The sequence below is a fragment of the Callithrix jacchus genome, chromosome 15 (genome assembly GCF_049354715.1).
Source record: "Callithrix jacchus isolate 240 chromosome 15, calJac240_pri, whole genome shotgun sequence".
Taxonomy (NCBI): Eukaryota; Metazoa; Chordata; class Mammalia; order Primates; family Cebidae; genus Callithrix; species Callithrix jacchus.
The window spans coordinates 70,036,924-70,058,871 of record NC_133516.1 but is presented as its reverse complement, the minus strand read 5'-3'; the positions used below and the strand labels follow the sequence as shown (position 1 = coordinate 70,058,871).

General features: G+C 56.1%; 1 protein-coding gene across 30 annotated transcripts in view; it reads left to right on the top strand.

Moving 5' to 3' along the window:
* Positions 1 to 21,948, top strand: part of IQSEC1 (IQ motif and Sec7 domain ArfGEF 1) — a 374,166-nt gene that overhangs the window by 347,406 nt on the left and 4,812 nt on the right. For 17 of the 30 annotated variants that reach the window (XM_035273700.3, XM_078351686.1, XM_035273699.3 and 14 more), the window contains 9 exons: positions 1,867 to 1,989; positions 3,371 to 3,537; positions 8,106 to 8,245; positions 8,686 to 8,715; positions 10,231 to 10,356; positions 11,884 to 11,983; positions 14,271 to 14,432; positions 15,162 to 15,338; positions 21,187 to 21,236. In XM_035273700.3, the coding sequence (XP_035129591.1) occupies positions 1,867 to 1,989; positions 3,371 to 3,537; positions 8,106 to 8,245; positions 8,686 to 8,715; positions 10,231 to 10,356; positions 11,884 to 11,983; positions 14,271 to 14,432; positions 15,162 to 15,338; positions 21,187 to 21,236 (1,075 nt within the window). The remainder of the gene's footprint in view (positions 1 to 1,866; positions 1,990 to 3,370; positions 3,538 to 8,105; positions 8,246 to 8,685; positions 8,716 to 10,230; positions 10,357 to 11,883; positions 11,984 to 14,270; positions 14,433 to 15,161; positions 15,339 to 21,186; positions 21,237 to 21,948) is intronic. The other 13 variants (XM_078351685.1, XM_078351687.1, XM_035273714.3 and 10 more) reach the window with 1 other exon arrangement.

Below are 21,948 nucleotides of genomic sequence, written 5' to 3'. Positions count from 1 at the left end.
CTCACTCCTGGGGAGAGCAGTAGGGAGCCAGACCAAGTGAGCTGCCTCCCTGTGGGCAGCCGTGCCAAGCTCTGCCCCTGGCTCATTCTCCCAGCTGGGAGATTTAGGCTGTGTGTCTATCCCTACCCCCTGATCCCACAGCTTCCCCCAGCTCAGAGAGCTGGTAAGCATAGCACTCTCGGCTACTTGAGGCCCTGCAGAAAAATGGGTTCCCAACTCTCTGAGCCAGAACAGTGGGCCAGGAAGAGCAGTCAGATCAGGGTAACATGCTGGCCGTCCCATAGCAGGGGCAGTCCCTTCCAGCCGCACAGTCCTGCCCATGTGCAGCCGAGGGGACCAGCAAGGGCCAGGGAGCAGGTGCCCAGGAGCAGCAGTCCCTGGAGCACGAGACCTCACATTCCCTGGGGCTGGCCAGTGCACCTGCCATGTCTGCTGCTTCCCTAGGAGGCAGCAGATGCTATCACCCTTTTTGTCTCATAGATGGGGAAACTGAGGCTCAGTGGGAGGGGCTGGCCTGGGCACACACCCCCACACACACGGACTCACTCACACACACAGGTACTCATATAGTCCCTGCTCCATACCCAGGAGGCTAAGTGTGGAGGCACCAGCAGAACATCTGTGCCCTTGGTTGGCCAAGCATATGCAGGTTGGGCGCCTTTCTCCCTGCTCAGCACGTGGAGAAGCCTACTGTATCGATTGGGTGCTACCGCCCCTCCCCTCTTTGAAGCAGGCATGACGAAATGTCCACGGGAAAGCCCAGGAGCTCCTTGGTGAATGCCCAGCTCCTGCCCCATCCCCTGCAGCCATTCCTACACTGCCCTGACTCACCTCTCCAAGCCTATCCCTGGTCCTTAGGAAATCCGCACATTGTTCTCCTCATGTCAGAAAATAGCAGTGGCCTCAGGAAGTGGCTGGCTCCCCCAGGCCACCACCCCAGGCATCTGCAAGGCCGCTGCTCCTGCTGCTCAGCAAATCCTCCTGCCTGCTCCCTGCTGCCCTCTCCCCACTGCTCCACAGCCACCTTCAAGGCTGTTACCCCACGAGGCCTTGAGTGCTCTGAGGAGGGTGGAAGCAGCTGCCTCACCCCCATACAGGGATGGCCCTGGGAGAGGGATCAGGCCTGCCTAGCCAGGCCTCTGCCCCATGGGAGTGACCATAGCATCATTAGGGAGCTGGGCCAGAAGCTGGAGCCTGCCCCAGAGTTCCTTGTGCAGACTCCATCTTCTCTGTTCAGGGGTCACCATAGGAAGGACTGGAAGGGTGTGCTGGGGGCAGGGCCATGGGAAAAATGTAGGGACCATTCATCAGCCACCCCTCCAGGCTCTGCGCCACAGATGAGAGTGCATGGCCCATTCAAGTCCCTGGAAAAGCACCTGCAAAACCCAGCCCACCACGCTGATACTCTCCTCACAAGAGGACAGGCTCATTCTGAAAGTCAACACCCTCGGCACCCCTTTCCTCACTGTGAAAATGGCAGCCAACTCCCCAACCCCATGCAAAAGGAGAGGAGACTCACGGTAGCGTCCACTGTGTGCCTGGTGAGGGCTGTGCTTAAAAATGTTTGTCTCTTGGGAAGGGCTTTGATCCAAATAACCATATGTTCTACCCCTCTGAGAAAACTGTCCATATAAATGTAGGCACACACACTTCCCTAGATCCAGGGGCTTCACGGGCTCCCCAGAAGCCTGGAGGTCTTTTTGCTGCATTCTGAGGGCTCTTGGCTGATTGGATGGAGTCAGGCAGGGGCCCTCCCTGCCAGGAGGCAGCCCATTCCTGGGACTCCAGGCACCATCACCTGGGCATGGGCTGGGTGTGTCACACCCACAAGGGGTGTTTATGTGGGACCATCTGTCTCTGTTCCAGCTGCGTGGTAGACGAGATGGACTTTTCTGCGATGGAGCTGGACGAGGCCCTCAGGAAATTCCAGGCGCACATTCGTGTCCAAGGGGAGGCTCAGAAAGTGGAGCGGCTCATCGAGGCCTTCAGGTGGGGCCCAGGCTGGCTGGGGGTGCTGCATCGGGGGAGGATGGTGTCCCCAGCTTCAGAGCCCAAGGATGGACCAAAGGCTGCATCCCCGCCATCCCTAGACAGAGCCATGTCTTCCTGAGTATTGCTTTTGGGGTGATCGTAGTGGTCCCTCCTGCATTCCAGGCACTGTGTCAGACTCCTTTCAGACATTGTGAGGTGGTGCGGGTGGAGGAGACTGTACTGATTATTCTAATTGTGTGAAGATGAGGAAACCAAAGTTGAAAGAGGTTGTGATTGTGACTGCTAGGATTCTGGGTGTTCAAATCGGGATTCTGAATGCTCTTCCTCCAAGTTCCCCACAGCTCTGCGTTCATCCTTGGTCCGTCTGTCTAGTCATTCATTTGCTCATTCACAAGGAGCGGCACAGTGACTCAGAGCACAAGCCAGACCGCCAGTTGCCTGGTTTAGTCACTGACCACCACTTACTGGCTGTGGGGCCCTATGCTGGTTACTTAACTTCTCTGTGCTTCATTTCTTCACCTGTGAGGTGGAATAACAATAGCACATACCCTAGAGAGGGGTGCAAGGACAAAATGACACAGGACACATAGGCACACTTAGCCCAGCTTCTGACCCAACAGTGAGCCTGTGGTCACCATGCAGTCCTCCATTCTGGGACTGCATTCAGACTGGCTGTGGAGGAGTCTCTCTGTTCAGTGCTGGGTGTGGTTGGCACAAGTCAGCTGCTAACCCAGCCCTCTGGGCTCAGCACCAGTGGTGGCCAGGAGGATTGAGGATATGGAGGGAGAACAACCCCAGGGCCCTGGCGGGAGGCAGCATACACCCACTTCCTTCCAGGACGGCTTCCTAGAGGGGAGGGCACTAAGCTGGGCTTATTGCCTGGCTCCTCCGCTCTGTGCCTGCCTCTTGTCACCTACTCCTCCATGAAATCACCAATGGAGGGGCTCCTGGGGTGGCAGCAGGAGTGGCAAGCAGGCTGACTAAGGCGGGGGACGTTCTTGGAGCTGTCGGTCCATAGCTGTTGAACCTGAGACTCCTGTAGCCATGGCTAAGACAAGGCGGGGTGCCTCTCCCTCTGAGCTGGTGTGGAGAAGGCCTGGGCTCCTTTCACCTGCCCTCAAGGGCATGCCCGACACCCACTGTGACATTGCCATTGCAGGCAGCAGGGAGAGGGTCCCAGCCTTGTAAGGCAGGAGGGACTGCAGTAGAGTGAGGAGGGTGAGTGGGTGGTCAGGGCCAACTCTGACAGGCAGGCATGATCGTCACTCACCAGAAGCAGGAGCTGAGGCTCAGTGGCATGTGACAGCCTCTGCTGGTGAGAGAGGGGCCATGTTTCTTGCTGCACCGTGTTTCTGACCCCCTCTCTCCCGTCCTGCAGCCAGCGCTACTGCATCTGCAACCCCGGAGTAGTGCGGCAGTTCCGGAACCCAGACACCATTTTCATCCTGGCCTTTGCCATCATCCTGCTGAACACCGACATGTACAGCCCCAATGTCAAGCCTGAGCGCAAGATGAAACTGGAGGACTTCATCAAGAACCTCCGAGGTGAGCTGTCTCGGGCGGTTGGCCATTGTAGACTTGCTCCCGCACCTGACCCACCCAGACCCTCCCCAGGTGTAAGGGTAAACAGGGGCATGAGGCAGCCTTGAGCTGGGGAGCTGGGCTCTAGCACACCAGGGTCTGGCATGGAGGGGCCTTCGGGGAGCACAGCACAGATGACTGAAAAGGGCACTGCCTTAGAGAAGCCCCTGTGGGATACAGGCTGCGTGACACAGGCCAGGTTCTCAGGGTGTTGGGAAACCTTCCTCATGGGGAAGGTGACACTGTTAGCTTGTCCTTGAAGGATGAAACTGGCATTTTTGTCTTTTTACCTAAAAGTATATATTTTAAAAGGGGACTTGACATCGCTACTGTAAATGGAAAACCAGTAGCATTTGCCTTGTGTAGAAAGTAATTATAAAAACAAATGTAATGAAAAGCAGTGCTGCTGAATTCTAGCCAGTGCAGCTTCCGGCTGCTGGCACTGGGGTGCACACCCGGCTCCCTGCCCTTGGGGAGGTGGGCATGTGCCGGGACGTGTGGGTGCAGGGTCTGTGGGAAGCAAGTCCTCCTTTTCTGATCAGAGACAGGAAAGGAGTTAAAAGGCCGTGACCTTCTCCTAGGCAGCTTCTTGCCAGCCCAGTGTGTCCCTTGTGAGCCCCAGAGTCCCTGGAAGTAAGGGGGAAGGCACTGTGTCCCTCTGCCCCTGTGGGAACCCTGGCTGCAAGAGCTGAGGGTGGGTTGAAAGGACAGGGACTGAGGGTTCCTTGGAAAGGGTGTCACTGTTTGTCAAAGCAAAGACGAGCCAGTGTGAATCCAGCCCAGCTTTAAGACTGTGTAGAGCTGACAAAGCTGTTCATTCTGTTTATTCTGTGGTGGTTCTGCATCCCCTCTCCTTGGACAGGGTTACTCTCCAGGGGGCAACTCCAGCTCCGCTCCGGGGTCTCAGGTGCTTTCCCCTTCCCCTGGTGGTGGGCACCACTGTGGCAAGAACCTCAGGCAGCAGAGGTTACAGGGAGATGGCACCTGAGCTAGGCTCCAAGACCAGAGTGGTTCTGCCACCTCCCTTGGGAGGCAGGAAAGGGTGCTGAGCGGACTGCAGGATAGCTTAGAGCTCACAGACAGCCATTCCCTGCACCCAGCAGTCACTGCATGTGGCCTCCTACTACATCTGAGGGGCATGGCAGACCCTAAGTCTATCAAGTCTGTAGTTCCTGGGAACCAAGGCATCTTGGGAACTCCCAAGGGCCATCAGTGGACACTTTGATGATGCAACAGATGTACTCCCAGGCCCAGGTGTCCAAGCAGCAGCCAGGAGGCCAGGGCCTCCTCTGCATCCAACTGGGGCCTCGCTTACCCTGAGCCTCCCCATGGGGCTGAACCTATTTCTGGGATTCACAGCCTCTCACATGACCCCTGATGGAGGCTGGCCACTCATTACCTCCAGGAAAGCTAGCTGTGTGCTACATGCTGTTGGCAGCCCAGGGAGAGTTTGAGGGCCTCTGATTTCTTTTAATTAAGAAATTAATTAATTAAACTGTCTAAGGACAGTTTGAGGGTCTCTGATTTGTTTAAATTTATTTATTTATCGAGACACAATCTTACTTTGTTGCCCAAGCTGGAGCTCGGTGGTGCAAACATATGTCACTTTACCCTTGACCTCCCAGGCTCAAGAGATCCTCCCGCCTCAGCCTCCCAGGTAGCTGGGACCACAGGCACAAACCACCATGCCCAGCTAATTTTTAATTTTAATTTTTTCTAGAGGTAGGGTCTCACTCTGTTGCTCAGGCTGGTCTCAAACTCCTTGGCCTCAAGTGATCCTCCAACCTTGGCCTCCCAAAGCGCTGGGATTACAGGCTTAAGCCACCATGCCTGGCCTGATTTTTTTGTCTTACTTTAGAACCTCTTGCATGTCATCTGGGACTCCCCTGAATGAGAAGTAACAGGAGGAACCAGTCAAAATGACTGGCCCAGAGCAGAGGCTTGGCGGGCAGGGCTGCTGAGTCAGGTGGTGGCCAGCCCACACCTCTGTGGCAGTGGCTCTGTGATTCCTGTCCATGGTTGCACCCAGTCCTGCCAGCTGTCTGGGCAACAGGGTGGCAGGAACTCCCCGCTTCCCATGGAAGGGGCAGAGCACCCCAGTCCCAATGAAGGAGCTGAAGGTTCTGTCTCCCAAGCCTGGACCGTCCCCACCAAATCACCCCTTTTCAGCCCGGAGCTCAGGGATGTTTTTTCTCATCTTCCTCGTGCACCTCAGGGTCACATCAGCCAGGAAATGACAGAAGCTGGGCAGGTCCCTGGTCTTTCCGGAGCCAGCCTGGTGCTCAGAGCATGGACAGCTTGTCTTTTTTATAGGGAAATCCTCGCCCCCACCCCCACACACATCCTCTCTGGAGTGGGTCACCCCAGTTTGTCCAGTGGGTCCTGCAGCAGGAGAGTCCTGGGGGCTGGAGGACTGTGAAGGAGGAGCAGCTCACCACAGACGCCAGTCTAAGAGTGTTTTCTTTTTATTAAAGTTTACTTTAAAATTTTTTTATTTTTTTATTCACATAGTTTAAAAACCAGAAAATATGATCCAACAGTTGTGCTCCTTGATATTTACCCAAATGAACTGGAAAGTTAGGCCCATGGAAAAACCTGCATGCCGATGCTTATAGCAGCTTTATTCAAAACTTGGCAACCACCAGATGTCCTTGAGCAGGTGAAGGGATAAATAAACTGCGTTCCTTCAGACAGTGGAATAGTGCTCAGCACAGGAGAGAAGTGAGCTATTGACCATGAAGAGACGTGGAGGATCCTTAAGTGCGTAGCCCTGAGTGAAAGAGGCCAGTCTGAACAGGCTGCATGCTCTGTAATTCCAACTCTGACATTCTGAAAAAGACAAAAAACTGTGAAGACAGGAAAAGGATGAGTGGCTGCCCAGGGCTGAGGGAGGAGAGGATGGGTAGGCGGAGCTCAGAGGATTTTTAGGGCGGAGACACTGTTCTGTGGGATGCTATAATGGTAGATGAGGGTTGTTCTACGTTTGCCCAAACCCACGGAATCACAACACCCGGAGTGGACCCTAATCTAAAACATGGACCTTGCATGATGCTGATGCGTCAGTGTAAGCTCATCATTGTGCCAATGGAGCACTGTGGTGAGGACGGCAACAGCAGGGGAGGCTGTTGTGTCGGGGGTCAGGGCATACATGGGAAATCCCTCTCTGCCTTCTGCTCAATTTTGCTGAGAACGTCAAACTGCTCTAAAAATAAAGTCTATTTAGAAAAAAGAAAATACTGGAAGGTGCCTAGCAGAGTTTCGCTCCCCGCCTGCCCTACCTGCTCGGGGCATAGCCTCTGCCCCTGAAGGTCCTCGGTTTTGGCTCCTCCTGGCCATGCCCCCTAGCTGTGCTGCACTCATGCAATGCACATGCGCAGGAATGACTTAACCTCCACTACTTTGCACTTTGCTTTTCCACTCACTAAAGCTAAGACACGGCCCATGTGTTTACTATGGCCTTCCTCACTGTCCTTGGCAGGTGGGTAGTAAGTAGCCTGTCATGCTGATATATTAATGGGTACACCGGTTACTTCTAGCCTTTTGCCATTTAGAAACAGTGCTACAGTAACCTTGTATACATCTCATTTCCCATGGGATAAGTGTCCCCAAATGCAGTCAATGGACCAGAGGGTGCTAGAACTTGTCATTTGGACAGGCATTGCCAGGTTGCCTACCCCAGGTTAGAGCATCTCCTGTCCTGCCAGCTGTCTGTGGGAGACCCCTCTTCCCCAAGCCCTGCAGCCCTTCGGACTGCAGCCTGGCGGAGGGGTGACGGTGGAGCTCACTGCGAAGTGAGTTTGCGTTTCCCACATGTACAGGGTGTTTCTCTGCTCATAGCAGTTTTCAGAGTGGGGAGGAAGAAAGCGGTGTGTGCTTGTGGTTAGGGCAGCTCTGGGTCAGAGCCCGGCTTCCAGCCTCTGCCCGAGTGATGTGGGCCAGCAGCAGCAACCACTGCAGCACTCTCACCGCTCAGATGCAGAGCTAGGCACGCCCCAGGTACCCCTTGTTTCCTCACAAAGAGCCTGTGCTGTAGGCGACCTATTTTAGAGGACACCAAGCATGGGTGACGCAGTCACTTGTCCATAGTCACGCAGCTAGTAAGGGTGAAAGTAGAACGTGGCTCCAGGTCCATCTGAGCCCAAACTCACACACCTCAGCCTCCTTACACTCCAGCCTACCCACACCTCTGCCTCAGTCCTCCCATCTGTGGAATGGAGATGCACACTTCGCAGGGCTGTGGTTAGCATGCAGCAAGGTAGCATTTATAAAGCCCTCTGAACGTGGCTTAGAGGTGTCTCAGTCCCTGACACGCATCACCTACCAGTCCGGGTCACATGTGCTGGGACTGTTCCTGTTAAGAGGACTCAGGAAATTTGTGTTGACTGAAAATGTCCTGTTGCTGTGGGCCTGCCTGGGAGGTCTTTGGTTCTGTTGGGTCTGCTGGAAGGTTCGCTCCTCTGATTTGCTTTAGAAACTGGTAAATTGAGTGAGCCTGGGGCCCACCCTGATATCCAGCTGCATCCCCTGCTCAGGTGTGGACGATGGCGAGGACATTCCCCGGGAAATGCTGATTGGGATCTATGAACGGATCCGTAAGCGAGAGCTGAAGACCAATGAGGACCACGTGTCCCAGGTGCAGAAGGTGGAGAAGCTCATTGTGGGGAAGAAGCCGGTACGTGGTGGGCCTGGGTACCACCTGGGCGGGGCTGCCTGTCAGGCCTTCTCACTCCCACCCACCCACTCCATGTGGTCCCTTCCAGCAGGGCTGGTGAATTCTGCCAGGGTTTGGGGGTTTTCCGAGCGGCTCCTGTCCTATTTGGGCATGACAGCTATTGGCTCTGCGTTACATCCGAAGAGAGCCAAGGCTTCTAATAATCCAGCGGGCCAGGGTTGTGCAGTGGCTCGATTCTGGGCCCCTGACACTGGTGGCCTTTCCTGGGTGGGCCAGGAGTCCCCTGGGACCTCTCAGAGAACTCTGCCAGTGAAAGCGGGTCCCCCACATACTGGCTGGTCAAAGCCCAGGGGGAGGTGTAGGGAGGGCACTTGCAGCATGGGCCTGGGCGTGGCCTTGAAACATGAACACCCTTTTGTTGGTTTCACTTTCTCCTGCAGATTGGATCCCTGCATCCTGGGCTCGGCTGTGTGAGTATTTTTCTCTGCTTTTACCTTTGTGGGTAGCCCGCTGCCCTGGGGATGCCCAGCATCCTCAGTCACTCCACCGGTTCCCCAGGCTCCCAGAGCCCGAGTGCTGGTGACTTGAGTTCCTTTCTGGGGCCCAGACCCCTGACCCTGCGCCTGAAACAGACCCCAGCATGTCCTCTGAGGTCCTGCCCTGTCTGCTTCCCCACCCTGCTCTGCGCTCCGTCCCCACATTCCATGCCTGGAAATCCTGGCTCAGGATTTTGGAGTCTTTGAGGTATCAGAACTATAAGAATATTTTAGGGGGAGACTTGGTAGGGTGGTGAAAATCCTGGCGCCTGGAATCAGATCCTGGGCTCTCCTAGTGCCCGCCTCCTTGCCCCCAGGACCCATCCTCTGCCATAGCTTTGTGGTGTGCCCACACGCCCCAGAGCACAGGGTGACCTGGCCATTCCCCATGACCCTCCTCATGGACTGGCCTTGTCCCTCAGTCCTGAAAGTAGCTCCCCTTCACCAGCTTCCCCTGCAAGAGGCCAGGCCCCTCCTACCTCCAGCCCTTGCTCTCTGACCCTCCTATCTTCTCTCCTTCACGCCTTTGCAACCTGAGCACCCCAGGCTAGGCCACATTTTTCCCCGTCAACTTAAACGCCCCCATGAGCCAAACTCAGGCAGCCCTGGCCCAGAGCACCCCTGGCAGCGTCTAGCCCCTGGCCTCAGGGCAGTGATCCTAGGAATCCACCCCGTTGACCCTCTGCCCTGTCCTGCATGAACCTGAGCACTCCCAGAGCCAGGCCCTGATGGCTCATCCCTCGCCCTGAGGCATTGGGCTTCAAGGGCAGCTGGAGCTATGGCCATGTTGGGGGCTTGCATGAGCCGTCAGGGGCACGTTCAGGGCAGGTATGTGGAGTAGAGGATGGGACCTGGGCAGATGCCACAGAGTGTCAGCTGCCAGCTCAGGATTTTGGAGTCTTTGAGGCATCAGAACTACAGGAATATTTTTAGGGGGATGGGGTCTGGAATCAGATCCTGGCTCTGCCCACTTCCTGGTTTTGTTGCTACTTACCCTGTGTGCCTCAGTTTCCTCATCTAGAGTAGATTTTCTCTGTAAAGATTTTTGCAGGGCTGAGTGGACTCATGTGTATGACCAGCACGTTGTGGGGACTCAAAACATGACTTGCTGTTTGGCCAGAGGCTCCCAGGTGAACATGATAGTTTAAGAAGCCTGGTACCTGCCCAGAAGAATGGAAAGGAGGTCTCAGCAGAAGCAGGGGCCCATCCCTAGTCCTTCAGGAGACCCAAGATAAAGGATTTTAAATAGTAGCTCCTGAGGACAGAGTATGGGAAACTGTCATGAGCCAAAAGACACATCTGCTCTTCACTGTCTGAGACGAAGGCATTTTTTAACCCAAGGACCTCACACCGGCTTGCTAGCAGGAAGGCTAGACTTGTCCACTGCGGCCCCCAGGGCTCCTGGAGGAGAGCTGGGCAGCCGTGGCAGGACAGCCTCTCCCTACACAGGTGCTCTCTCTGCCCCACCGTCGGTTGGTCTGCTACTGCCGACTCTTCGAGGTTCCAGACCCAAACAAGCCCCAGAAACTTGGACTACACCAGCGAGAAATCTTCCTGTTCAACGACCTCCTAGTGGTATGTGGCTCACCCACAGGCGTCGTGGTGGGACCACAAGCCTGAGCCCAGGGTCTGCGTCTGGCTGTCCGAATGGGAGAGATGTGCACACACGTGTGGGTGCAGAAAGGGGTTTTGCCTGGTATCTCACTCACACCCATGCACGTGGAGGCAGACCTCACTGGCTCATGTACAGGTCCAGAGGGGAATCTTTGGCTTTAGTGCAACCTGTTTCCAGAGCCTCTGCCAATGTCACCAGCACTACCCTGTGCTGTCTGCACCTCTACCCTGTGCGGCACTTCCTCGGGCAGGCCCCTTCCTCCAGGCAGGCTCTGTTCAGGAAGAAGAAGGAGGTCCTGGCAGCTCCAGACCTGATCCTGTCTGCTGGGCAACTGTAGAATCCTCTTCCTAGACTGAGCAGAGGTTGCAGAGTCAGTCCCTGTCACTGCACATCCCTCCCTAAGCCTCTTCGGGCCAGGCAGGTGCAGCACTTTCTGATTGGCTAGGCCTGGGTCCCAAGCCCCACCTCCTGGAGCTGGTCCCCTCAAGACCTATGGACTGAAGGAAACAAGGGCTGGGGGGGTTCCCCAAAAGGGTATTGAGGAGCTCTTGCCAGAAGAACCCTGGCACCGATGGTAGCCAGATGGGGGCAGAAGTACCCACTTCAGAAAGAGAGGAGAGCTTGTCCTTTGGATTTCTGTACCCCCTGCATGCCATGGGCTTTCTTGCCAAAGATGCCCATGTTCTTGATTGGGTGCGAGGACTGGCTACTCCTCTCTGACCACTGATGTTGAAATTGGACATGTAGGTTCAAATCCCTTATGAAGAACTCCTGACCTTGAGTGAATCCCTTCATATCTCTGAGCCTCAGTTTCCTCCTCAGTAAGATTAATCTCTCAGAGGGTGGCAGGGGTCCAGTGAGGTCCTGGACATAAGAGCCTTACATGGTGCCTGGCATGCCCTGGGGACCGGGGAGATACAAGCTCCCTTCTCCTCTCCCCTCCCAGCCCAGCCTTTGGCTGCCACATTGGAAAGTTTCTTTCCTTACTGCAGACCAGGATAGTGGCCAAGGACCATAGCAGGCCAGCAGAAGTTCAGGGATCACATCACTAACCCAGGGCCAGTCTCCCTGTGGGCCGTCACCAGGCATAGCTTCACACTCCGGTTGTTCCCGAGAGGGGAGGCCATGGCTTCTTCTCAAGGTCAGCGCTGCTGAGCGCCACCCCTACCACTCAAGGTGGCAAGCCCTGGTATTCACCTCACCTGGCTGTGGGAAGGCACTGGAGGGAGCTCTGTGATGTGAAGGGCCTGCCGCCTCTGTGCCGGGTTGTGGGGCATTGGTGCCAGCCAAGGTGGCATTGGGGTTGCAGGGACAGGAACCATTGTCCAAGTCTTAGAATGGAAGGTCATGCCCTCCACCCACATTGGCTTGGCCCCAGCCCCAGCTTCCTGACTCTTAAGTTCCAGGAGGGTCCTCTGGCCAAAGGTTGCATGTAGTCACTACCCCCCGAGACACTGCAGCTCAGCTCTGTCTCTGGCTGCCTCCAGGTCACCAAGATCTTCCAGAAAAAGAAGAACTCAGTGACGTACAGCTTCCGACAGTCCTTCTCCCTGTACGGCATGCAGGTCCTGCTCTTCGAGAACCAGTGTAAGTCGGCCCCAGGGCCTGCCTGGAAGAGTGCATGTCCCAGCTTACGCACTTTCTCTGGCTGCTTCAAGGACAGAACCCCAGGGGGCTTCAACACTCACCCCTGTTTTATCCCCAGAGAGCAGATTGCAGCTAGGAGCTCCAGTGAGCAGTAGGCACAGACCCTCAACAGACCCATCAGCCAGTTGAACCTGATGTAAGAACATTGAACAGACACAGTTTGTTTTTACTAGTACTTTGCTTCTTGCAGGTGATAAGATTTTTAAATTTATGGCAGAAATATATTTATTTAAATAAAATGTTGATAGAAAAACATTAAGTCATATAGATGATACTCAAACATGGCCCAGAACACAGGCAACAGCAACCCCCAAGTGTCTGCAGAAGTGAAGAGCTGAGCCCCTCCGCCTGGGGCAGATCCCAGCTCTGGCTCTGCTGCTGTGTGGCCTGGCTCTGCAACCCTCTGGCCTCTGTTTCCTGGGTCGGAAAGTAGTGCCTGCCACAGGGCCACCGTCATAGCTGCTGGAACACAGTACTTTGCAAGGGTGAGTTTTGATGCCCTGCCGGAAGGCCCTGCGTGAGGCCTGGGGGCCTGGGGATTTGGGAGGCTCACACCTGCAGCACCTCCCTGGCTTCCATTGTACCTTGCTCCTCTCACTCTCCACCGTTTCTCTTCCCTCTCCTTTGTCCCTTCCCTGTCAGAAGCTGAGCCAGTCCTCCTGGGCTGGGATACAGGGGGCCACCTGGAGTGTCTTGGGGAAAGAAGCTGAGTGTCCCTGCTTGAGTGGTAGGGGTCCCTCATCCTCTCAGAACTAGATCACTGTCTGTCCAATCAGCCTTCCCTCTGCAGGTTAAAACAGTGTCAGGGACCCACAGCCAGACCATCCAAAACCACAGGCCTTGTGCCTGGATCTGTAGCTCTCTGTCCCTTTCCGTCCTCAGTGGGACCAGGGACAGTCCAACAAGATCCCCTGCACTCCCTATGTGCCCAGTGAGGAGCACGGTATCCCTGCCCAGCCGCCTCCCCGCCTGCTGGCATCCCTGTCCCACTGCAGGCTGCAAGTCATGCCTTGCCTGATGTCTCACATGCCTTGCCCTGGTCCCAGGGGAGGCCAGTGCCACCCCCACATTGTCTTGACCAGCAGTAACCCACTCTCTGAGAGGGTGGCATTGACCCCTGCCTCCCAGGGCTGGGGTGGGAACTTACTGAGATCCCAGCAGCATAGCTCCTAGCAGGGGGCCAGGACCACTGTAGGCCATCAAGGCAGAGGCTGCACTTGGATCATGTCTGGGATCCCAGGGCTTGGCCTTAGATCCTGGACACTGGGTGCTGGCAAGATCCAAGCCTGCAACCTCTATAGGAGTTGCCATCACACCAGGAGTTTCAAACTGGCAGCCTGGGAGGCAGGCCCAGCTCCATTATCTTTTGTATGGTTTGCATATTTTTTAAAAATATGCTGAGCCAGTTTCCACATCAAAATGTAGATATTTTGGGCCTCTCTGAAATCAATCAGAACTTGGTGTCACTAGGCACATATTCCCACATGGCAGTAATGGGCTGCATGTATACATATGTGCACACGTATGCACATACACGGGAGCATTCTGCAGCTGCCCACAGTCCCACCTGGCCCACCTAGTCTGAGCCAAAGTGGGCTTGGTGCTCAGTCCAAGAACCTTCAAACATCCCATGGCTGATGGTCAGCCGGGTGACTCCCACTGCAGGAGCCACGTTGCCAGGAGACCAAAGCCCCAGGGACCTTGAGAGCCCGGAGGTGGCATCAGGCAGGTCTGGGAACAGGGTTCCTTGGTTGTAGGTTGCCCACAGTTCACCCCATGGGAGCTGTGGGCCACAAGCCATTCAGGAGAATATGGTACTCACTGCTGTCCAGAACTGTCTGAGATGACTAGAGAAGACCCCCACCCTCCTCAGGGCGCAGCCTCTGTCCTCCAGGACTCAGCACCTGGCAGAGTACCCAAAGACCTGGAAGTCAGGGGCCTGGTCTCCACGACCTTCAGGTTGGGGAAGAATGGCAGCCCTAGCAGCCCCCCTGAGCTCGGCCACTTCTGTCCGTGAGTCACATGTGGAGCAACACAGACCATCTTTCCCAAGTCGGGAGATGAGGTTGCTCTGCGTCCCTGCAGCCTGCCACTGTGGAGGCTGGACTCCAGGCACTTAATCCCAGGCTCATGCATAACTCAGCCCTACTATTGTTTCCTGACCAGAGAGGAGATTGCAGAGAACACACTGAGACCTGTGGGCCTCCTCCCCTCTCCTTCTTTGCAGACTACCCCAATGGCATCCGGCTCACCTCATCTGTCCCTGGAGCAGACATCAAAGTGTTAATAAACTTCAATGCTCCCAACCCTCAAGACCGGAAGAAATTCACTGATGACCTGCGGGAGTCTATTGCGGAAGTCCAGGAGATGGAGAAGCACAGGATAGAGTGTGAGTACCTGGCCTCGTGGGCAGGAGACCGAGACTTGCTGGAACCTGGTGCTTGCCTCCGCATCTCAGGGCAGTGACTTCCGAGGCCACAGAGACAAGATGTCCCCCAGTCTTTTCTGCCCTTCCCTGTGGCCATGTGATGGGGCAGTCTGTGTACCCAGGCTGCAGGAGGCACAGAAGGGGGTCTGAGCTGGGACCCGACCTACCCGTTGCCTGTCATGTGCACAGAAAAGGACCCCGGCTCCCTGGCTCCCGGTGCGTGAGAGCCTGAAGTGTTCCCAGCTGGCCTCTCTGCACCTCATCATCTTCTGCATCAGGCTCAACCGACTAAGGGGTCACAGCCAAGGCCATCCCTGGCTCCAGGTCTACTCCCTGGTAGCACACGGGACTCCCTGCCGCTGTCCCCTCTGTGGAAGGCCCTGGCTAACCCTTGCTCATCTCCCAGACCTAGGCAAGTCTGCTTCCCTGTCCACCCCTGAGCCTGGAAGGTGACTGTCCTTCTTGCAGGTCACAAGACCCTCTGGCCTCTCTAACCTCCCTCCTGGGATCTCCTTTCTGCTCTTTTGTCCAGAGTGGCTGTCACACTCTCTCCCAGAAACAACCCTTCCCAACTCCAGGCAGATGGTGGCTAGTGGCTCAGGACAGTGTAAGCCCCAAGCAAAAGGCCCCATCTCCCGCCCACTGTAGGCTGTGCTTCTCTCACTGGGCCCCTCACCCTCTCTGTTCCAGCGGAACTTGAGAAGCAGAAAGGTGTTGTGAGGCCCAGCATGTCCCAATGCTCCAGCCTCAAAAAGGAGTCAGGCAACGGAACACTGAGCCGGGCCTGCCTGGACGACAGCTACGCCAGCGGCGAGGGCCTCAAGCGCAGTGCCCTCAGCAGCTCCCTGCGGGACCTCTCGGAAGCCGGTAAGAGCTTGGCCTAGAACCACCTTCCTAGCCCAGCGCATGCAGAACCGAGGCAGGCATCTGCATTCGGGGCATGCATTGTGCAGGACAAGGTCTGCGGCGAGGCCAGTGTGGTGTTTTCCCATGACCTCCCCAAAGCAGAGCAGCGTCTGACAGCACAGAAAGCGCATCCCAAAGAGACAGAGGAAAACAGAACCAAATTGTTATCAAAAAGAAAGGCACTATATGCCAATTAGCCGGGGAAGTCACCCCATTTTCCCTTTCTTCTTCTAGGGGTTTTACTTAATCGTTTATTGAGTTGGGAAGTCGCTCTAGGCCGGAGCGAGCCGCGGCTGTGTCCCGCGCTCTCTGTGCGGCCGCGTCCCTGTGCTTCATGCTGATGAATGAACTCTCTCGGAGCCCTCTAAGCTGTCTGGCGCCCCCTTGCCCGCTGTCCCTGGTCTTGCTTTTCCTGCCGGGCCTCCTTTCCTGGGAAACCCGGGCCTCATCCAGCCCAGAGGCCATTGAGCAGCGGCCAGGGCTGGCTCCAGGTCCGGGAAAGCCCTGGTGGGAACTGCGATGTTGTGGTTGTTTCTTTGTTTCTGTGTGTGTTTAATTTGCTGCCAGCTGTTTAACCCCCAAGCAAGCAGCACCCCTGAAACCACCCACATTCCTGGGGGTGGGGCCCCATGAGCAGCAAGGTTCAGGGGCTTTTCCAGCAGCCTTGGCCCAGCCTCTCCCTTGTGGGGCAGGAGAGACAGGAGGCATGGGCCAGCCGGTGGGTGCCTGCTGGTACCACAGCAGACTGTTGCTACCCGAGAAGTGTAGGGGAGGGTGTCCTAGCTGACCTCCACCAGTCAGTGAGCTTCTGGGAGGGGCCCTGGGGGCTGCCTGTGGCAGCAGTGGCCTGGCTTATCCTGCAGCAGGTCTGCCCCAGGAGCTTGGTGTTTCTCTTTCGGGAAGACCCCCCCCTTCTGGGGTTGCCTGCCCCACCTGCCCCGCCTCAGGACTCCCTCCCGCACCTGCCCGCCAGCAGCCCTGTCTCCCCTCAACTTAGTCCCTCTCAGGCCCTTTGGAGTCTGCCCTTTTTTTAAGTTGGATTTTTTCGTTTGTTTTCCTTTTGTCATTATTATTATTATTTGCCATAGTAAAAAATATCAGAAATTCATTGCCAGTCGCCAGCATGAGGGTTGAACCCAGGGCTTCTCAACCTCGGCTTGATTGACATTTTGGGCCTAGTGACTCCTTGCTGGGGGGCCGTCCCACCCTTGGCAGGATGTTTACCCACATTCGTGGCCTCTACTACTGGTTGCCAGTAATATCTTCCCTGTCGTGAACAGTCAGTGAAATCTCCAGAAATTGCCAGGTATCCCCTGGGGGGCAGAATCACCCCTGGTTGAGAACCACTGGTTTTCCCAGTGGCCTTGTGAAACACAGCTGAACGCTGCTGGACTGCTTTGGGCCTCTGCAGGCTAGGGGCTGGGGCCTCTGTTTGAGTTTGTGCAGTGTGATGGGCCCTGCCCTCTCCCTCCCCTCACGAAGCTGTCCAGCCCCTCCCAGGCAGCAGCAGTTCTGCCAGAACCAAGGCCCTTGAGCCCCATCCACCCCAGGGCCCAGCGGTCAGGACCTTGCTGTCCACTCTCTGCCAGAGCCTCAGGGTTGGACAGCCACATGCTGGGCCCACATTCATGTAAGGGGTGGGCCCAGGCCCAGCTGCTTTCATGTAATATGATGATTGCTGTTGTCATTTGGGAATTCTGAACTCAGAAGGACAGTAGGGATTGAGACCCCTCCCTAGACCTGCCATTTCATTTCAATGGCAGGTCTAGGGAGAGGTCTCAATCCCTACAGAAAGCAGGAACAAATCTGAGACCCACATGTACCCAGGAGGGTTTGGGGGTGAAGTGAGGTGGGGTTTGAGTCCAGGCAGCTGCCAAGGTCCCAGGCTGGGGAGAGGCCACCTGTGATCTCCCAACGGGACTGGCAGGTTCTGGCAGCATTCCTGGGAAGGGGCAGGGCCAGCACCAGAAGAGGTCAGATACCATGCTCCGGACCAGGTGGGGGCTCCAACTCCCCAGTGGCAGTGTGGCCCCACCTCACTCACCATGGCCCTCACAGCAGTGAGTCCAGGCCTGTAACACCACAGTAAGCTTGTGGAAGAGGCAAGTCCTTGGGACAGTGTTCCCTCCATGGTTGGCACGTCACTGCTCCCAGAGCAGGAGACCCTGAGAGCAGCTGCCCCAGGTCTGCACTTGATGTCCATCTAGGGGAGGACATACCACAGACATGAAGCTGGGGGACTGATGAGGTGGCTGTGGATGGTGCCCAGAGGAACCCATCCTCAGGATCTTCCAGAAGCCTCTGTCATGACAAGAGTTAGAGGGAAGGGGGCTGGCACCGGACCCACTGCAGTGCATTGCCTGGTGTCTCAGCCCTGATCTCCCTTGGGCCAAGACTCCCCACCCGGTGCTCATCCAGCAGCACAAGAGCCCTGCTGACCCAAGACCAAGGACCCAACAAGGACTGTGGAAACAGGGATCAGCCAGATGGTGGGGGACACTGACCAGTGGCCCTCAGTGGCCCTTCTGCCCCTCCCTGGCCAAGCTACCCAGCTCTGAGTCCTTATGGAGCGGACCTGCCTGGAGCATTCACCATGTCCTGTACCAGGGGAGCAGTGACAGGCACCAGTGGTGGGTGGACAGAGCAGCACCCTTGCCACCTGTGAAGTGGCTGGGGCCCAGAGGGGGCAGTGGCCACATCCCTGGCCACATCCCTCCCCACCATGTCTGGCCCAATAGAGAATAGGGCACAGCACACAGATGCCAGAGTCAGCCAGCCCGAGCTCATCCCCCACTTCCGCCTGCTTTCTCTAGCTGTCAGACCCTGTGGGCCTATTTCTCTAACTGCTGCGAGGGAGTCAATGCATGGAAAGCCTTCAGTGCATGCCTGGCTCAGGCAGCGACAGCCAAGTGTGTGTGGCTATCATTTCTGTTTTGGTCACTGACACTGAGCAAGGCCACCAGCCCAGCCACAGCATTGTTGAGGGTCACAGGACGAGGATCCTGGGTGGGGAGGAGAGCACTGCCACGTGCAGCCCTGCCCTGACTCTGAGGAAGCCGCAAAAGTTGTGAAGAACCATCCTGGGAGCCTTCTAGAAAAATGGATCTAGGCCAGGTGCAGTGGCTCACGCCTATAATCCCAGCACTTTGGCGGGCCGAGGCAGGCAGATCACCTGAGGCTAGGAGTTTGAGACCAGCCTGATCAACATGGAGAAACCTCATCTCTACTGAAACTACAAAATTAGCCAGGCATGGTGGCTCTTGCCTGTAATCCCAGCTACTCAGGAGGCTGAAGAAGGAGCATCACTATTTGGGAGGCTGAGGCAGAAGAATCGCTTAAACCCAGATCACGTCATTGCACTCCAACCTGGGCAACAAGAGCGAAACTTGGTCTCAAAAAAGAAAGGAAAATGGTTCCAAGTCCCTCCAGGCCCTGCCCAGGGCTGGCTTGGCCCGATCCACACTTGTGTGGCGTGAGCCACTATTCCAGCCTGCTTTGTCAGCCGATGCACACGGGCAGGTGTGGGAGGCTGCGTACGCACAGGATGTCTGCACGGCTTGCTGTGGGCAGTTATGGTTGGGGGTGTGCCCGTGAGCATGGGGCCCTGGGCATCAGTGCAGAGGGAGCCCTGGGGTCACCACATCTCTTGCTGACCTGAGATATTGAGAAAGTGGATTGTAAGACACTCTGTCACTCCAAAACAGCCAGTAAAGGACTCCTAAGTGTTGGCTCAAGTTGTGCAGGGTAAGGAGGGCCGTGTTCAACTCCAGGTGGGCACACTGTGTGGACCCTTAACCCCAGCCTTCAGGCCTGGCCCAGGTCCTGTCAGAAGCAGTAGGCTGGCCAGGAATTGCCGGATACAGGCGCAGGGGAAGCTGTCTTCCCTCTGCCCCTGGTTTTCAGTCAGCCAGAGGAGTCCCAGGCCTTAGAGGGGCTAGAGAGCTGATTTTAAAAACCTAGAGACAGCAGTGCTCTGTCCCTCCACATTTCCACATGACGCCACAGTGTCCTGAGTGTCTGATGGCCGTGACCACCCAAGAGGGGGATGGAGGAGGGGGGCCATGTCCTGGAAGGCTGAACTCTAACTCTGCTCCGTGTCCTTGGACCACTGTGTTGGGCAGGAAGTGAGAAAGGTCCGCCCTTCTTCCCACATTGGCTGAAAAATGAGGAAATGTGAGCCTCCTTTCTTCTGGCTGGGAATTAGCGTCAGGGTCCCACCTGACAGTCCTTGGTGTTCAGCAATTGGTGTTGAGCCCTCTAGACCCAGTGTGCGGTGCGGCCCTCTTCCGACAGTGGTCTCTGAGGGCCACGTCACACAAGCCAGAGCTACCCAAGGCCCTCTGCTGACCTCAACTCCCACCTGGACCTCTGGTTTGGGGTCAGCAGGCAAAGCAGAGGAACTGGACTCCCCTGAGTCTGTGGCGATGCCAAGGCACAGCCCATCACACTCAGATGGCGTGGAGCAGCTCGAAGCCCATAACACTCCCTCCACCCATTGCTGGCTGGGTGGCCCTGGGCTGGCTGGGAGGTGCAGCAGCTTTCCTCAGAGGCTGGGGATGGGGCACAATGGGGAGGCCCAGCAGTTGCTTCCTTATTCCAGGCTCCTGGGCCCACCCCGGCCTGGGGTCTGGCTCTGAAGGCAGCGTGGTCTAAGACTGGAAGTCTTAGAGGTGGCCAGGTAGGCACTTCTGGGTGTGAACCCTGCTGCCTGTAAGAATTGAGCCTCAATGTCTCCCTCTCTGACATGGACACAGCATCGCCTATAGGGTTGACGTGTCCAACACGTTGCTCAACACATGCGATGCTGCCCAGATGGAAGCTTCTAGAACATCAAGCAGGGAAGACTGTTTCTCCCTCCCTCTTCCCATCCCCACTCCCAGAGAGCTGGCCAGAGCCCAGGCCCCTAAGGCTGGGCCCCTGTGATGCTCCAGGCTTGGTGTTCCTCAAAAATCCACAGAGAAGTTCTCAGGAAGGACTATGGAGGCTGAGCCAGGCTGGGTCCTGGGCACCGAGAGCCAAGAGGAAGACCCAGTCATGCTCTGAGGGAGCCCGCATGCCAAGTGCACGCCCTGTGCTGGGGCATGATGAAGATGCTGGCAGAGACCTCCTGGCTTAGGGAAGGCTTTGTGGCCCCCTGGAGGGGTGGTGCCAAGCAGAGAAATCCCAAACTGGAACGCATTTCACCCAGTAGCCCCCAACACTGTCTCCTGCCCCTGGACATATCAAAACTGAGTTCCTGCAGGCAGCCGGGAGGAAGCGGGGATGTGAAGCTGTTTTCTCTTCACCCTCAGTGCTCGTCCTGCCATGGAGGTGGGGGTATATATGTGTGTGTGAGGATATACATGTATATATGGCAGCCACTGAAGGTGAGCGTGCAGGACCTGCCATGCTGTTTTCGGCTATGTGGAAGCTGCCCGCACCCTTCCCCGTTCACCAGAGTCAGGATGAACACAGGAATTGAGGGCATCGGGCCCACCTATACATATGCCTCATCCTCAGGGCCCCTCTCAACAGACTGCTGGTCCAGGAGAAGGTGTCTAAAACGGGGCTAGTTTAAAAGTTAAAAAAAATTTTTTTTTTTCGCTTTTTGAAAATTTCATTTTTTAAATTCATTCCTGCACTGCTGCTGGCTGCCCCACTGAGCCCCTCCTCTGACCCCTCACACCTGGCTCCTGCGGGCAGATGGGCCTGGCACCTGTGCCTGCTCCTGGCAAGGGTGTGGGCTCCATGGCAACAGCGTGGTGCCAGGCAGGCAGTGCCCCTGGCCTCGTGTCCCTGTCTAACTTCTGGTATTGCATGTTCTGGGCAGGGAAGCGAGGGCGTCGCAGCAGTGCGGGATCGCTAGAGAGCAATGTGGAAGTAAGTAGGAAGCGCCTCCGTCCAGCTGGCTGTCCTGTGTCGCCTTCCCCAGTCCTCGGTTCATATTTGTTGTCTTGTTTTTTTTTTTGTTTTGTTTTGCTCTTCCTTCCCCTGCTGCACAGAGATGCAGACACCCCTTCCCTGCCCCTGCCTGCCTGGGACCCTGTGCATGTCAGCTTCTTCTCCGTGCCTAGAAACATCCATGCCTCTCACCGCTTGTTTTGGACTGAACAGTGGGGGTGGTTCCGGATTTTGTGTTTTGGTTTCTGCTTAACCCTGTCACCTGTGGTCCCTAAGCATGGTTGACCATCCCAGCTTCCAGTGCCCCCACCCAGGCCACCCCGCTCCCACTCACCCTCCACACTCACTGTTGGATGTTTTTGCTTTACCCTTGACTTCCACGCCCGCCCATCCCCATCGCTTTCTTCTTGGAGTTCGATTGCTGTGTGTCTGCGGCAGGACACCATGGAATTGCTTAGCTTGTGGGAGGTGGAGTGTCTTGAGAGAAAGAGAAATTCATTGTGGATTTCATGATATTTCACTCATCCTCCGGCCATCTCTGTATTACTGTTCACATCTCTACCTCAGCTTGCAGATCTTTTTCTGTTTCCTTCTTTTTCCTTGTTTGGTTTGCAGTAGGCAGCTGCAGTGAAATTGCCTAGGCAGCCCATGCCCCCAGAGGACAAGGTTTCTGAGCCCCACTGTCCCTGTC